This window comes from Leptonychotes weddellii, chromosome X, assembly GCF_054177405.1.
Source record: "Leptonychotes weddellii isolate Sample4059 chromosome X, ASM5417740v2, whole genome shotgun sequence".
NCBI lineage: Eukaryota > Metazoa > Chordata > Mammalia > Carnivora > Phocidae > Leptonychotes > Leptonychotes weddellii.
In genome coordinates, this window is record NC_138385.1 from 105,317,840 (window position 1) to 105,336,308 (window position 18,469).

Sequence of the window (18,469 nt, forward strand, 5' to 3'; positions counted from 1 at the left end):
GTATATTTCTAACATCAACTGAAATAGATTATATAAATAGTTATAGACATTATATATTTATACAGTCATTGAATTTTTATTATACATAATATATTACATAAATTTATATTATGAATTATATTGTTATGTATTATTATGTTATATATTCTACATTGATTATGAGTTATATATAATATTATATATTTGTTATGTATTATACATTGTGTTTATTATATTATAATATTATATACGATAGATACTGTATAATACAAAAATATATGCAACTATATATTATCTTATAGATGCTGTATAATACAAATATATATACAAATATTATATATTGTAGATACTGCATAATACAAATATATATACAAATATTATATATTATGGATACTGTATACTATAAATATACACACACACATGCTTCAGTTGATGCTAGACAGGTGCTAATCATTTCCATGGCAACTACCTAATTATTTTTTAAATCTCCCTCAAAGTTACTTGACACCTGTAAAGAATATAACTATCTATGTTGGAAACCCTAGAGATTTTGGTGATGCTGGAAATAGGGGTGTCATATTTGTCATATCTACTTACATTTTAAGTATGCATTTCATACATGTGTCTTGGTATTTCCGTGTGCACGTAACTTTCTCAGACACTTTGGCCCTGCCCAGGGGAGCTGCCGAGCGCACCTGCTGCCGAGCACACCTGCTGCACTTACATACCCAGCCCAGAATGCAATCCCAGCCAGCATATCTTCTCTGCAAACAGGTCCAGCCAAGCCTCTCCTTTTGCTCCCATGGTTCACCCTTCTGCCTCATGTTGGACACTCACCCTCTCCTCCCGTTCTGGAGGAACCTGCTCTGAGCTACTGAATTCTCAGAGACTCGTTTCGGATGCATGACTAATTAGGCACCAGAGAATTTCCCCTGGGTCCTGTTGGGGATGTCATTTGAATTGGAAGACCCTACCTGGGTTTGAGGAAGCAGGAAGCCAGGTGGAGGGCGTGGGAGGGAGTTTCTGAAGCTTTCCCATCACCTGTGAAATGACAGCCTGTGGGAGTCTGAGGAGTTATGGGATGCTTCAGAAGAATGTAGCCATGTTTCCTCATCTCTGTCCATAATGCGTGGCCCTACACCAGCAGCTGCTGAGCTAGCAAATAAGAGTGAGTAGGTTCTGATCCTGGCTCCCCCAGACCTGTCCTGTAACCTTGAGCAAGCCCCCAATATCTTGTGCCCTTGTTCCCTCATCTGCCAAGAGGGATAACAATGCTGAGTATGGTCCCCATCTCCTAGAATGTTTATAGGGATCCCTCCATAACACACTTGGAACAGTGCATGACCCATGCATCAAAGGGTTCATTCAATCAATAGATCCCACTGTTTAAGGGTTAAAAGGGCACGTTAACAAATGCATCAGTATGATATTCCTATCAGGAATCAATAAAACTTTCTAACAAAACTTTCTAACAAGGAGAGCAGCAATTCCCAAGACTTGGAGTTTTGTTTTAGCTTCCAAGGTGGATATTTTGGAGAAAAACAAACGTTTTAGTATTTCTGAAATTACACATTGAAACAGATGACCATTTTCCTGAAAGCTCAGTTCCAACTGGACAGACAACACATTCACAGCCCATAGGTACCAAAGGTCTGTGAACCTCAGGGAGACTCTTTCAAAATATGGCTTTCCTGCAAATATTCAGCACACCCAGGGATAGCTGTGTCATTACTGAACACCACGGAAAAAATCCCATGGAGATCAAACCGCACCCAGAGCACCTTATTTGGTGCCTTAATGCCACATCATCTGTTTTATTAGCTTAGATATTTTGAAAACCTTGCTTTGATTTAAAATTTTAAAGCAAATAGAATTCAGTTTTATTCTTTGTTTGCCTGTTTTTAGTGATCACATCCACTACACATATCACACACCCAGACACACACACATATGCCTTCTTAAGTATAGACATATGTGCCTATGTTTCATTAAATAGTATTTATATTTAAAATAATTTTTAGAGGTGCCTAGGTGGCTCAGTCAGTTAAACATCTGCCTTCGGCTCAGGTCATGATCTCGGGGTCCTAGGGTCAAGCCTGGCATTGGGCTCTCAGCTCAGCGGGGAGTCTGCTTCTTCTTCCCACTGCTCTTCTTCTCTCTCTCCCTTTCTCAATAAATAAAGTCTTTAAAAAATAAAAAAAAAAATCCTGAAATGTGTTCTATATCTTTAAGACTGCGAATTCACAATATTTTATTGGCTTCCCTTTGGTCAGGATTGAATTCTTTTTTTAATAAAGATTTTATTTATTTATGAAAGAGAGAGAGTGCACAGGGGGAAGAGCAGAGGGAGAGGGAGAAGCAGATTTTGCATTAAGCACACAGCCCAAGGCAGGGCTTGATCCCAGGATCTCGAGATCATGACCTAAGCCGAAACCAAGAGTCAGGTGTGCAACTCATTGAACCAGCCAGGTGCCCTGGTCAGGCTTGATTTCTAAAGCCCCTCTCTGCTTACTAAAATCCACTCCATGCCAACATCCTATGTTTGGAGAATGTTGTAACCCAAGGCTTCTGTCCTGCCAACACACGAGGCCAGCATCCTGTGCTTTTCTGTCTTCCTTCTCAGAAAACTTGAGTCTGATTTGCTAATATACGTATCATGGAAACTCGGGGACTCACAGGGACAGGGCAAGCATTGAGGGTGGTTTTGTGCCGACTTTGTCGCAGGCTTCCACCTGCTACTTTGTTGAGGCTGCCCGGGGCAGGGAGGGACGTGTCTGGGTGTCCTGAACTATCAAAGCACAGATTTCTGGTCTCCGTAGGTCCTGCCACTTACCCACCATGGAGTCCATCTCCTGCACGTTGTCCCCATATAAACCATGCTTGCTGGTCCCGATGAACTCAGTCGTCGTGGGGAGCGGCACGTGTACATGCAGAAAGGAGAAAACAAGGAGGAAAGGTCCTTTGCGGTGCCTGGGGAGACATCAATCGCTCCGTTTATGAGTCTGCAAAGTCTGCGAAGGGGAACCACAGCATTTTTTGTCACACAGACCCAGTGTCCACTCATTATCTATGTGCCCCAGGAGAGGGGATGCAAGCATGAGGTAGCCCTTGGAAAGAACATCCTGGCTGGAGTGGATGCCAGCATCCTCCACCATCTGGACTGCTCCCCAGGACATGTGTGGCATGGCTCGATTCCTGAGTGGCCCCACCTGGCACAACGCAGCTCACAAGCCCATTCAGCATTGCTTGGCACACTTTTCTTGTGGCTGATCAAGTCTCAGGCCAGAATCACACCAAGGGATGGTGGCTCAGGAGTGGTTTCTTAGAAACACCAACTCTTTCACAACTCCCAAGCAAGCATGGACAGAACAATCTGGGTGAGCTGTCTGCATACCTTCCTGTGTCCTCAGAGGACACAGGAAATGAGGTTGACCCATTTCGAGCCCTGACAGCCCACGGGGAAGGTAGGTCATCAGCTAACTAGGGCAGCACACAACACAAATGCCACTCTTAGGGAAATTCCTTCTCTGATGACATATGAAAAAAAAGTTGGGTCATGGTGAGCTGGGTTTAATGGCATCCCTTCAAAACTGGTGCCTACCTGAGGGATCAGAATGTGATCTCATTTAAGAATGGGGTCTTTGGAGATGTAATTAGTGGAGAGGAGGTCATCCTGGGGTAGGGTGGGGCCAGAACCCAAGAACCGGTGTCCTTAAAAGAAAAGGATGGTTTGCACGCGGTACTGAGGATTGAGATTGTATGGATGTTGCTTTACGTTGCAAAAGGAAATTTGCAGATGGGATGAGGTTCAGGATCTTGAGATGGGGAGATAATCCTGGATTATCTGGTTGTGGACCCAATGCCATCACAAGGGTCCTTGTAAGAAGGACCCCAATACAGTCAAAATCAGACAAAAAATAGTGTGGATAGGAGGTAATAGAAGTAGAGATGCAGCCAGACAGCTATATATCAAGGAAACCCTGCAGCCCCTCCAACCTGGGACGAGAAACAGACTCTTCCCTAGAACCTCCAGGATGAGCTAGTCCTTCCAATGCCTCGCTTTTAGCCCCGTAAGATGAGATTCAGATTCCTGGCCTCCAGCATTGTACAATAATAAACTTGTGTTGCTTTAAGCCACTCCCACTTGCAGAAATCTGTTCTAGCAGCCACAGGAAACTCACACACCAAGAATCCAGATAAAAGCAATTTCTAGCATCCACGAACCTAAGCCACTTGCTCGTGGCCACATCACTAATCAATGGAGTAGCTTCCAAATCTTCGGAGTCCCCGTTCACTTTCCACATGGTGCCACTGTGGATCATATAGACATTCTGAGGTTTTGGTGATGGAAGCACATTTTCACACCCCAGCATTTGTTCTTGATGTACTAATGTAAACAGCAAGCAACAACATGTGCAGGTGTCTTCAGACACATTTTAATGTGTCCCTTTGCAAAGAATCTGCACCTCTGTACATATGGAAGTTTCCAGGAAATGAGTTTGCCCTAAAAGAAACCAGCCATTCCGTTGCATCTACAATGCAAAGGCGGTTTAATCTCTCTCAGAGTCTAAATTTGTATTGTGCCCACCTTGGCTATAAGGTAAAGACAAAGCTAGCTACAGGTTGCCCAAGATCCTTTACACCACCAGACAACTCTACTTGCCAGTCAAACACACCAGCTTACAGATCCCTACCACCAGGATGATCTCATCCTCACAAATTTCACCTCTGAAGACCCTATTCCCAAATAAGATCACTTTCTGAGCTTCCAGGTGGACATGAATTTTGGAGGGATGCCATTTAACCCAGCTCACCATGGTACAACTTTTATAAAAAATTCGTTTTTTCCCATTCCCAGAAATTTTTCAGAGTGGCATTTGCATTATCTGCTGTCCTCGTTAGCTGAGGACCTATTTTCCTTGTGCTTGAGCTTCATGCAGTAATGCCTGGTACCTGTTCTCCAACTTGTTCTTGCTCACCTTTGAAGATTCAGTTAAGATATGTTCTCAAGTACGGCCTCCCTGATATCTTGGAAAGTCTCTACAGTTTGGACTGATAGCACCTGGATTTATGCCCATTAGCTTATTTCTTATCATGGGCTTGTACATCTGTTGTCATTACTAACTGTGAACTTGTCTTTGAAGTCCAGACCACAGGATGGTGATTGGTAAAGGTAAAGCCTTGGGCAATGTTGAAATGGTGAGTACAAAATGTGTTCACAGTCTTTAAAAAAAAAATGCAACAACTGGAGGCCCATAAATGTGACTCCTTTGGAAAGTTTCCAGCAATTATGTTTTGGATGCATTGGGCTTTATAATTATCACCACTGATCTCAGCCGAATAATATCCTTTACATACCTCGTGCTCAATGATAAGCCCTCTGATTTTAATCCTCAGAGAAGTTTCTTTCCTAGTAGGAAAACAGTGCAGTGGTCAACTTATTCTACTATCTAGTTTCTATTGTGCGTTAATAGGCAGATAGTATGCATATGAATGCATATGCATGCATTATAAATTAACAAGCCAGATTTGTAATTTTGAGTCTAGTGTGAGTCTACCTGCTTGGTCTGACCAAATATGAATTTCAAGACCAATGGAGAAACTGTGATTTTTAATAACAAGAACTCAAACGAGATGGCCCTCCTTAGGTACTGCACGAAGAGTCCAGCTTGCCTCCAAAACATACGGTATTGTATTGTCTAGCCCTAGCTCGTAATATTCCATTTCTTAATTCAATATTGTTCAAATCATCACCTTTTACTTAAAAAAAAAAATGCTCATTGAGTCATGTTTTTAAAAGACTCCTGTCTTTAAAATACTCTGTCTTAAATCCATTAAGATACATGGATTTTTTTTTTTTTTTTTGTAAATTACCTTTACCTTTCCATAAATGAAATCGCCTCCTTCACCATGATGGAGCCAGCTCGTTCTGCCTTCATGGGCTGTTCGGTGATGTCGTGCTCTCGCATTAGGAGGCAATCCCAGTACAGAGGAGATGTGTAACTGGAGAACCAAGAGTAGCCCAGCAGAAAAATAAAAAGAATCATAGAGAGGATGAGGGACCAGGGAAGACAGATCAAACCACTCAGTTTCGCCAAGGTGAGAGTGAGTGCAGCAATGGTGACCAGCTGCACACAAAGCCAGATTTTGTTCTCGATGGCTAATTCTGTGTCACGAGAGGGATCTGGCCAGCAGGGGTCAATCAGAGTGAATGGCATGCCATAGAAGTAATCAAACCCATAATGATATGGATGATGGCACTGGTCATGTCGGGACTGGCAGTTTAAGCCTTGATGCCATTTGCCTGAAATTACAAACAGACAAATAAAGCATAGTATGTTCGCACACCATGAAGACCACGTGAGTACTCTTCCTTCAAAACAAATCACTTGTGCACAAAAATGGAGCAGCAAATAGTTTTCTTTTGCCTAAAAATCTGAGTTCAGCACCCAATTCATCTTTTGCTCTCCTATAGTTCACAGAAATTTGTGTTAGGATCTGGCTGTGAGTGACCAGATAGGATGAAAAATCAAGGGAGGAAAATACAGTTGTAAGTTTATAGTAAGGATGTAAACTGGGCAGTTTCTCATTCACAGAAAGAAAAAAATCATAGCAACAAAGATAAATACATGACAGAGACAGGGTAGATTATACGTGGTGGATAGATAGATGAGTAGGTAGGTAGATAATTGATATTAGATAATGAGATGTATATGATATAAGATGGATGGACAACAGGGAGTATGGATAGATGATAGATAGATAGATGATAGATGATAGCTAGATAGATGGTAGATAGATGATAGATAGATAGATAGATAGATAGATAGATAGATAGATAGATAGATGATAGATATGGATGAATGATGGAGGATGGGTCAAGCATGGATGATGGATGGTTGGATCGTTCACTGGATGGAAATCCCAGGTCTCCTACTAAAGTTCACTGAACTTTATTTGATAAAACTTGCCACACCTTGAACAGTAACAAAAAGACCCATGGCCATCCTGTTGGCATGTGGACTCTAAGAGAGTATGATCGTGTGTATCTACTAAAACATGAATGGTTCACTGCGTGGAGTTAGAACCACGTGAAGGATGCATGTACTCATATCTCTGAGCACCTGAGGGGGTAAAACAGATGAGAAGCAAGGCTATGGTCCAGGTTTTTCTGTCCTGCACCTCCACTAAGATTGTCTTCTCTTATCAATGTCAAATTGGCTACAAAAATTGATTTAAAATGGCGTGTTATGGGAGGGATGGGGTGGCTGGGTGATGGACATTGGGAAGGGTATGTGTTGTGGTGAGTGCTGAGTATTGTGTAAGACTGATGAATCACAGACCTGTACCCCTGAAGCAAATATTACATTATATGTTAATAATAAAAAAATGGAAAAAGTGGAAGAAACTGAGGTCCTTGAAATAATTGTTGAACCCCAGAATTAACCAACTCTGGAATGACCCTACCTCAGATTTATTTTATGTGAGTTAATAAACGTATCAATGGCTTGAAAAAAAAATAAAAAACAAAAACAAAAACAAAAAATAACAAAAGTAATGAGAGGGTACTAGTCTGCCATATTTTAAAATAATTAATAAAACAGCATATGTATTTAGCCCCCCCAAAAAATAGTAAAATAAAATGGCATGTTATTTTCATGCCAATTGAAACCCAGGCTCTGAAATGGGGACAGTAAGTTTAGCTTCCAATGGGTCAGCGTTGGTTGACATCTATCATCTTTGGCAGTGAGAAAAAAGACATCCGTACAACATCCATGGTCCCATTTTAATGAAATAATGAGGTGGGCAAGAGAACTTATATTGAGAAAATATTCAAGCACAGAGATGCTTGAATATTTGGACAAATCTGATTTTATTGTGCAACATTTGCATTAAAACATCTCATGTGTCTCTCAGCCTTGGAAAGAACCAATTTCCTTATCTTTGAAATTAGGGAGATGGTTTATTCTCAGACATCCCTTCTGCCTGTAAGTTACCAATGATTCCGTCAATGTGCAGTGCAATTAACTAGGGATCATGATCATTACCATCCCAACGCAATGCAACTGGGAGACTAAATGCAGACTTAATCATTGCCAAAGGGAGCAGCACAGTTTTCTCCTCTGCACTGACTCTCTTAAGCTGTGGGAGTGGTGAAAGGAGGAGCTAAACCAGGGGGACAGACTGGAAGGGGCCAATGGAAACTTTCTGAGGCAACTGAAATGCTCCTTATCTTGATCTAGGTGACAGATACAGGGTGTAGACCTTTTTCAAAAGGCATTTTTTTTTAATATATTTTTTTTCTATTTGGGTGATGGACATATGGTAGAGACAAAAGTTGACACTCCATAAGAAGTTAATGATGCATAAAGCTATTTGTGTGTTCTTGAGAGGGCTCGTCACATTTCTAATCATACATGGTGAGTGAGATGAAGGATTTCAGAGTCAGCAGAGAATAAAATGTAGTAAGACCATCATAGTATGGTGGGGTCTATGCAAAGATGAAGAACACAGGGTGATACAGAAACACATGGGGTGACCATCTGGCAAGGTCTGGGGGTCAGATGGGAAGGGGCCTTCTGTTGCACCTGAATTATGTCTGAAAAGGATAAACAAGTGCCATTTAGGAAGGAGGGTGTGTGTGTGTGTATGTGTGTGTGAGTGTGTGTTGGATGGGGAGGGTCATTATGATAGAGTGTCCCAGGTGAGCAAAACACAACAATGAAAGAGAGTTCTGGAGGACATGGGGGATACATTTATTGAGAAAGACCATATAATATATTAAGCAGATTAATGTTGAAAAGTAAAGAGAAAGGTCAGAGGTAGCCAATAAAATGGCAGATGTAGAGCCTACATCCTAGGGAGGGTCTTCTCTGCCATAGCCAAGATGCACACTTATTTTGAAATAAAGGATTTCCAAGAAAACCACGTCAAGTAGAGAATACAGGGGCGCCTGGATGGCTCAGTCAGTTAAGCATCAGACTCTTGGTTTCTGCTCAGGTTGTGATCTCAGGGTTGTGAGATCAAGCCCCGCGTCGGGCTCCATGCTCAACCCAGAGTCTGCTTCAGATTCCCTCGCCCTTTCCCTCTGCCCCTCCCACTTGTGCTCTCTCAAATAAATAAATAAATCTTAAAAAAAAGAATAGAACAACACGTATTGTCTCTTTATAGTGAATAAGTCATGCTTTTGGCCACTTCTTACCTATCACTGCTGTGCTATACCCTTGCTTTTTCAGTAAGTCTGCAAACGTCGTCTCGTTATGAGGGAGTCCAGCAGGGGCTCCAAGTGTGATGATGACACGGCCCACTAGACTAGAAACCATTCCTAAGTGGGATGGAAAAACAAAACCAAAAAATAATAGAACACACACAGTAGATGAGTAGATGTCCATCAGCTGAAGAGGAAGTGAGTTATGGCGGGTTCAGGAGCTGGAAGGTGCAAATGTAACAAGTGAGGAACAGATAATCATCCTGCGGGGGAGGAAAATTGTGTTCCCCAGACAGAACTCACACTGGTCCCCACTACAGACCCCTTTACAAGCTTCCATGCATACACACAACACTACCAGACATGCACAAACACACCATTCAAATAGCGGTCTACACATAACTTCCAGCATGTTTATGATGACACGGGGTGTCATTTCAATAGACACTGATGATTGAACATCTAACACAGGCTACCCTTGGTGGGGGAATCACCGTATTGGAAAAGGAGCCAAAAAATGAAATCTCATGAAAACTTCAAACCCTACTGTTTCGATAATGGATTCTTTTTTCTGACAATAGGTTTTAGCTGTATTTGTACAAAAGATGGATAAGCCAAATGTCTGTCAAAAACATTGACATTGGGGCATCCAGGAAGAGTGGACACATAGTTTTGAACATCTCCATTCCTTCCCAAAAATAGAGCAATAAGAAAAGAAAACTGCTCATCCCCATGGACATCACTAATGACAAATCTAGGTGACAGGTAGATGGGGACATGTCAACCACAAGCCCAAAACCTACTTTTTACAGAAAAGAAGCAGAAGAAAACAAACCAGTTTCTGAAGGATCCAGTAACCGAAGAACCTCAGAATAGCCATCAGGTGTTCCCCTGAAGAGGAGCAAAAACAGAAGGACTTTTCCCAGTCCTACTGCTAGTGATTGAAGGTTTCTGGGTGTATTGAAAATGTTGGAGCAATCCGGCCTGAAGAACTCCCTAAACTGACCTACCCTGGCTTCCTTCCAAAATGGCGGCCCAGCCTTGAAGCAAAATCTGGGAGTGCAGAGGAAATTGAATAAGACAGGACAAAGTGGGTGAAAAGAAAGAGAAATTCTAGATAAAAGCAAGAGAGGCAATTCGGATGGAGACTTTCAGAGAGGGAGCTCCCACTGTTTAAATCCCAGATACAAGGAGGCAAGAGAAAAGTCTTCCAAGTTAGATTTGGTAACCATGCCCTCTACATGAAACCATCTCCTTCTAAATGTTAGGGAACTCACACATGTTTTACATACAGTGAGCAGCGCAGAAAAAAAAAGGAGTCAAATCACCTATAAGTTTACCATAAGAAAACAAAGAATAAAGAATTTAATGTTTACCAGACCTGATTCACCTTAGCACCAGCTAAGCAAGATATCATCAACCTCACGGGATGCAAAAGGTTACGTGACACCCTCAAGGAGCTGGACAAGGGGCTTCTCAAGCTTGACTAAGAATTGGACATAAACACTGACCTATGAATTGTATGCTCTGCTTCCTCTTAAACTACAGAATCTGTGCCCATAAACCATAGCCGGTCTGATCACCCTTGAAAATATAACCATATGGCCCATCCATCCCACCCCTTGGTATGTATCCAAAAGACCTGAAAATATGTGTTGAGTCAAAGACGTGTACGGGCAGGTACACAGCAGAACTATTCATAAGAGCCTAAAGCCAGAAGCAATCCAATGGTTGATCAACTGAGGGATGAATAAACAAGACGTATTACATCTATACAATGGTTAAAATGTGTGATAAACGTTTGAGACATTCTGGCAGGTCCTCCTCATGACACCCCCAATTAATGCAGATGCATTTTTTTAATTACTTCCTTCCAAGACAGCTTCTCATTCTTGCCCTAGGATGGAAAGTCCCACCTAGCCTGATCACAGGACACTCAGGATATACAGTCAGCATGGGGTGAATAGACATAGCCGTGTGCGTGCGTGTGCATGTGTGTGTGTGTGTGTGTGCTTGCACTTTTTTGCGGCAAATTTTTCAAAATGGACTAGCTACATTTTCATTTCCTCGAATCCTAATGTGTCCGCAGAGGGTAACAGAGGCTGGTCCATCTACACACCTGATCGGATGGGGTATCTTCCTGTGAGGAAGGCAGCCCGGCTTGGGGTGCACATGGAGGCTGCAGAGATGTGGTGATTCAGCTGCACTCCTTCCCTGGCTAGGCGGTCGATGTTAGGCGTCCTGGAAAGAGAAACATAAACAGAATTGCAGAGAGGAGGAGGGGAGACACAGACAGAGGCAAAAACCAACACCTCTGTTTATGATGATTCCCCGAGCTCAGAACAGGAGAAAAAGAAACTGCACGCAGCGCCCTATTTCCTTTTTCTCCCCACATCATGGAAAAAATACAGCTGAGGTTTTAGGCATTGGCGGTCTATTGCAGGGTTGATATAATTTACTTCTGCAGTATGGTGTCTACTGAGTATATGGCACTGCCTTCTAAAATACATATTTAAAAACTTATGTGTCTGTGGACTGTTGAATTAAGGCTAATGACTTACAGACCTTAGTTATGCCTAGCTACTTATAGACACAAGGACGAGTTTGATGCACATGTTCTGTAGACAGATGTTCCTGCTCTAGACGAAGGTTGCAGCTCCTGCCTTGTCATTTCCTGTAAAGATAACTGGAGATAGGAGACCATCAGACAGACTTCTACAGAAGAGTCACTTGGCTGGATGCCAGTAAGATGTAGCGAGACCTAGTTTTCTTCATGAGACAGATGATAGAACAAGATGGAATTATTAAAGTATAGGATTCACACGTCTTGCTGAGATGCTCTCCTAAGCCGTGGTGTTGGCATGATATCAACAGCTTTTGTCAATGGCTTTTGTCGCCTACTACAGAGCCCTGACTCTGTTTCACATATATTTTTTCTTCTTTCGGAGTGCCTGTACTTAAAGTAGAAGGATATCACCTTAAAAGTCTTCCAAAGTTAGGAAGCATAAGACGACCAGTTCCACCAAGTAGAAGTATGCATAAAAATCATCACTCATTAGGGGCACCTGGGTGGCTCAGTCGGTTGAGTGGAGGACTCTTGGTTTTGGGTCAGGTCATGATCTCAAGGTCATGGGATCAAGCCCTGAGTTGGACTCCGTGCGCAGTGGGGGTCTGCTTGAGATTCTCTCTCTCTCTGTCCCTCCCCCACTCTCTCTCCCTCTCTAAAATAAATAAATCTTTTAAAAACTCATCACTCTTCATAATATTGCATATTACAGAGGGCCCACTATGCACCAGGTATCTACTCTAAATGCTTTGCACATATGAACTCACACCTGTATACTACCCACCTGTGCGCACAACCAACAAGAAAGATAAGCAAGGCACACAGAGGTTAAGTAACTTGCTCGAGGGTGCCTGGGTGGCTCAGATGGTTAAGCGTCTGCCTTCGGCTCAGGTCATGATCCCAGCGTCCTGGGATCGAGTCCCGCATCGGGCTCCCTGCTCTTTGGGAGCCTGCTTCTCCCTCTGCCCCTCTCTCTCTGTCTCTCATCAATAAATAAATAAAATCTTTAAAAAAAAAAAAAAAGTAACTTGCTCGAGATTTCACAACCAATAAGTGCAGACCCAAGATTCAAATCCAAATAGGCCTGATTTTAACATTATTTGCTTCTTTTAAGGCCAAGTTGCAACCCATGAATTTGGTTTTCCATGTGATGTAGTCATAAAACTTTATCAACCTCCCAAGCCCAGACAACAGATGAAATAACATGACTCAGCTTGAAGCCATACCTCATTGTGTCATTGCCAAAGCAGCCCAGGTCCCCAATCCCAAGGTCATCAACCATCATCAGGACTATATTAGGCTTATCATCATGCTCCTCTTGGGACTGGCATGGGTTTAAGAGTACACATATCCAAGACAGAGCGATGAAGAGGCTCCTGAAAAGCAAGCATGGATTTTATATGATGATTTTGGGAGCTATGTCCCATTGCAATGTCCCCTTTACATGAAAGCAACAGGGCTCACTGGAGACCAGGCACATCTCCCTGAGGAACAGCCGAGCCTCTCGAATTTCTCTTCCCAAGCATTGGCTACTGTAGTCGAATGGAGCCCCTGATGCTCAAAGGGAGCCGATCCTGGGTTTCCCACTCACATACACTGCATGCTTTTCCAGGAGGTGAAGTCTGAAATCGTTTATTCAGAAACAAAACATTTCTTAGGCCAAAGGCGATAAGACTCCTGAGGTCACATCCTGGGAAGAAGGAGCCTGCTGACTTTCCTTCACACCAGACAGAATTCAAACATGGGCAGGTGTAGAGCTTTGCCAAAGGGGCATTTGGTTGGAGCAACAAACAACAACAGCAACAAACAGCAAAAAAACAAAGAAAAAGCAACGCCAGCGTAAAGGAGAAGGGTGAAGAACTGAATTCTGGAGAAGGAGCAGCCTGGAATCTGAAGACCAGTCTAGTCCCCTTCATGATGTTGCTCAGTCCCAACCCAAGTCCCATTGTCTCAAAGAAATATATAATTCCCTTCCCACCAGATCCCTACTCAATTATCAGGTAATGAATATTAGACACTTGAACAGTTGGTTCAATCTCCATCTTGTCTTTATCCATATTTCAAAACCCACCTCAAATATTTCCTCTGGGAGGGAGGAGAGAAATGGACGCTGACCCTCATCTGCTCTCAGAACCCTTTGTAAATGCTCAGAAACAATGCTGGCTACATGAGCAGCAACACTTTGCTTTTACCCTAACATATCCCCCCAAGACTGTGAACTTCTCAAAGGCGGGACCTATATGGCCAGGAATTTTCCCATTGCCAAATCATGATAATTACATGCGTGTTTTCATCTACCCAACATGGGTTGAATTGCTTTTCTCGTGTCCTATTTTTACAATATTTCATTGATTTTTATTTCTGTCACTGAAGTGTAGTGAACACACAGTGTTACATCAGTTCCTGGTGCACAGCACAGTGATTGGACAAATCTCTATGTTATGCTGTGCTCACACTGCAAATGTAGCTACCACCTGTCACCATGCAACGCTAGTAAATTACCTACAGCATCTTAAAATAATACGACTATGTTGGAAATCTGCAATTTACATTTGTATCAGCTGCAAAGACATCTCCTATTTTATCGTAGACTTACTGAATCCAGAATATCAGTGTAGACGTCTACAACCAACCATAGCTAGACAACATGACCTAGAATGCCTGTTATCTGTAAAGCTGAATTCACAGGTGTCCCCAGATTGTCCATTACATTCAACACATTTGCAAAAGTGCTGACTACTTCCCTCACCTGAGCTTCATCACACAGCGCCAAGTGCCTTCCTATTTTCCTTGGCCAGAGATAAAATGTGCTGAAAAAAACAAAAAAAAGGCATTATTTTCATGTTAATGACAACAGTCCCCATTGTTAAATCCTCATGAGATCACAAAGCTATATTTCCACTTCTGATATTTAAAACTGGTTTTCCAAAATCTGTCAAGACACAAACCTTCCACCATCAATGTCTCTGCCACTCTTAGTTTGTTTTTAAGGAGCTCGCACTGTGCCAAGTCCTGGGTCCATCTGCTTCTTTCTGCCTCTTAAGTCAACTGGCCCAGTCCCTAAATCTACCCTAAAACATGTCTGGATGACAGTATAGGCTTGAGGAGGTGCTGAACCTAAGGGCTTATATTCAGAACGTCTACATGGGATGAATTTGGGTCACCCGAAAAGAGGTAATTACTTGAATATATCTACTATTTTGGTTTTGCATTAGCATGAATCAACACCACTATACAATGATTTTAGGATAGTTAATCACCATATATCACGAGGTGGGGCTATGATGAGCACATGGTATTACCGCAAAATTCATTGCAGTGAAAGAAAACACTCATCTTTCACCTGCAAGCTATCACTCATATATGTAGTTAAAATAATATTGGGGACATAATATGAACTACCTCCTTCATCAATCTGTCTTATCCAAAGCAAGATGCCAGAGACCACAGAGAAAGAGCTATTGGCTAATACATGAAGGAAGGAGGGAGAAAGGAGAGAAGCTTATTCAAACAAACATTGGTTTGGATTCAACCTCTCAATGCCTAAGCTGATCCACTGGGCTCTATAAAATAGTCAGCCAAAGGGGCTTCCAAAATCCCAACTCTGCCCCTGATAACAAACTAATCAAGAAGCAAGAAGAGTCAAGAATGTCCGTCCTAATAAGACTTCCTCGACTCACCTGTCACTGGTTTGGTCCACCTGTCATCCAGGACAAAACCAGAAGGCCGTCTTGAAGAACTCTTGCTTCTCCTCAACAGCCACCTGGACTTATTAGCCAAACGTCACCCTGCTGGTACCACCTCCCTCTGCAATGTGGAGACTTGTCAATGCTCTGCCCACCCAGATGGTTCAGGTTTGTGAGACACAAATGAATCAACCTGGCTTGCCACCCTGATTTGCATCTCCTTGTACAAACTCAGGGGGGGAAATGTCATAGTCAGCAAAGCCCTTGGCACCCTCCCTGTAGTAACCGAGTGTTCTTATCTGTGACTACCACCAAAATGATTCATCAAGCTTCTCTACTACAGGAGGAAGAATCGCTTGAGCCTGGCCATTGCATTCTGATGACTTGACAGACTCCAGCATTGCCCTGGGGCGATCTGTACACCTAACCAAAGGAGGGGAAATACAGTCTCTCCCTAACTCCCGGGATTATTTCTCAGTTCTGCTCAACAAGACCAACTATGGGGAATAACCTGGGGGGGGGCTCATGGATATACTATTTGTCAACGCCATGCCCTAAATGGATTGCCATCAAGCAGCAAGTGAAGCACAGCGAGACAGAGACAGCCACCTTCCCACATAATGAAAGGATCTGTGTATAAGAACCAAGGCATTCTCATCCTACACACAAAGAAAAGCTCATGAATACCCAGTTAAACAAACCAGAGCAGATTGCTTGGGGATTAGCTGCACAGATTCTCATTATAAATAAACCAGACCTGTTTGCCTGGGGATTAGCTGCACAGATTCTCATTCTCCCCTTTTCCAATAGAACATAGTTTTTTTTTTTTTTTTTTTTTCCTAAATGGGATGTTTTATTCCAGATGCCACTGTGTGGTTTCATCAACTTTAGATACCAGATCCTGGACCGTCAGACCCAACATACAGATGATCCCCAGGTCATCTTTGTTCTTGGGGAGCTCTGCATGGGAATTGCATAAAAACACCAAAAAGCATGCATGAAGAAGTTCTGAACCCATTCTTTGGAATGAGCACCATGAAGAGTGTACCAAGTTTTCATCCTGAACAATAAATTTTAAGGCATAAAAGTGTTTCCAAATACAGATTCCCATGACAGCTCCATAATCACCTGGTTTAAAGTCTCATTGGTGTGTTCATTCAATGGTTCTTCTACTTCCAGATTCTGGGGGCTCTCGTTATGCATCTCATCTTTCCTTGTGTTGTGGGTTAAGTTTCTTAGGAAGTTACTCAGGGCCCTTACTTATCGTACCATAAAAGGTTTTCCACTCATGTACAATTGCGCTCCCTGTTAGTAATTTGTTTCCATAGGATTTGTGCATCTTGATATGTTCGGTACTTGCTGGCTGCCACTTTATGTTAATAAATGCAACTAAGTGACAATTGTCTGTCATATTTCAAGTGTTGATTAATGCTACTTAATCAGTCATCTTTATGTAATGCAATACCGCTATCATAAGCAACCATCTTAAAGTCCAGAAACGAAACCATTGGAAGGTAAGACACAAGACGTTGGCCAGACTGGGGCCATGTTTCTTGAGTTATATTCATCCAATATGATCATGTTAATGACAATGATTTGAAATCAACCCTGTCCTCAGATTGAGTGCTTGTGGAAATGAGTTGGAAAACCCTGATTTTGCCTAAATAGGTACGATTTGGCACTTGGCCACTCTCCTCAAAAGAAATGCATGAATCTTAAGATATAAGCCCTAATGGACACTTGAACAGGACTTTGAGTACATGCGAACATTCGTGATCACATTGGGCATGGTGTCCCTGGTGAAGATCAACATCTTCCAAGAAAAATTGATAGGATGTCTGCCTTGTCAAAGTTGGCATTTTTTTGAGAATGTAGATTGTGCCTATGGAACAAGGTGATGCCTCCAATAAGAGGTAGAGTTAGATTATAAACGGTCATCTGCTTACCACAGATGCTAGAGACCTTTGCTAAGCTCCGTAGACTCTCAAGTTCATTTTCTAAATGGATGAAATCATGTTTGCACTTTGACGGGTACATATGCACTATTATTAAGGGAACCCTCTCAAGGACTCTCCCTGGCCTTGTCCACTGATAATTTCAGGTGCCCCCCAGAAAGGGGGTCATTATCCTCATCCTTCACAGGGATCAGATGCTGAAGACTGCATAATTCCATATCCAAATGATATGGAATCAGATTCTTCTGCCCTCCCTAGAGATGAAAGATGTGTTAGCCAGATAAGAAGTACAAACCCTATCCTGCCTTTCAAACATAAAAACATGGCCTGCCAATAATCCAGTTTCAGGGAAGCCATAACACACACATCGTTTTTGCAATGAGCAACACGCTGAGAATAGCCTTTATGGAAAAATGGCCAAGGCACTTGGGTGGCTCAGTTGGTTCAGCATCTGCCTTCAGCTCAGGTCATGATCTCAGGGTCCTGGGATGGAGCCTGGCATCGGGCTCCCTGCTCAGCCGGGAGTCTGCTTCTCCCTCTGCCCCTCCACCCAGCTCGTGTTCTCTCTATCACTCTCTCTCTCTAACAAATGGATAAGATCTTACAAATAAAAGAAAGAAAGAAGATGGCCAGACTCCCACCAGATGTTGGAGAATTAACTCTTCTGCCTTCAAGCAAAATTGCGTTTGTTTAATGAAGTTTTAACAACGCTAGGGAAGCATTTGATATCTGCAGTAGATATCAAACTTACAAGGCTGAGTCAGAATGGCTTGTTGCTCAATAGAGATCCTTCAATTCCAGGACAGGAGAGAAATGTGGAAATAACCAAGTGGAATAAAAAATCACAGAGGAACCCCAAACGCATCCTCGAGGATGCAGAAGAGAACGTGCAAAGAATTCTTTTTTTTTTATTATGTTATGTTAATCACCATACATTACATCATTAGTTTTTGATGTAGTGTTCCATGATTCATAGCTTGTGTACAACATACAGTGCTCCATGCAGTACGTGCCCTCCTTAAAACCCATCACCAGGCTAACCCATCCCCCCACCGCCTTCCCCTCTAGAACCTTC

The 18,469-nt window shown here is 42.4% G+C and overlaps 1 protein-coding gene across 1 annotated transcript in view; it reads right to left on the reverse strand.

The window, feature by feature from the left end:
• The window catches only part of LOC102736376 (arylsulfatase F), a 29,600-nt gene that overhangs the window by 10,249 nt on the left and 882 nt on the right, over positions 1-18,469 (reverse strand). The window contains exons 2-6 of the mRNA XM_081807981.1: positions 12,980-13,129; positions 11,307-11,428; positions 9,182-9,304; positions 5,860-6,283; positions 2,813-2,949 (exon numbers count right to left, since the gene is read on the reverse strand). Coding sequence (XP_081664107.1) covers positions 2,813-2,949; positions 5,860-6,283; positions 9,182-9,304; positions 11,307-11,428; positions 12,980-13,129 — 956 coding nt within the window. The remainder of the gene's footprint in view (positions 1-2,812; positions 2,950-5,859; positions 6,284-9,181; positions 9,305-11,306; positions 11,429-12,979; positions 13,130-18,469) is intronic.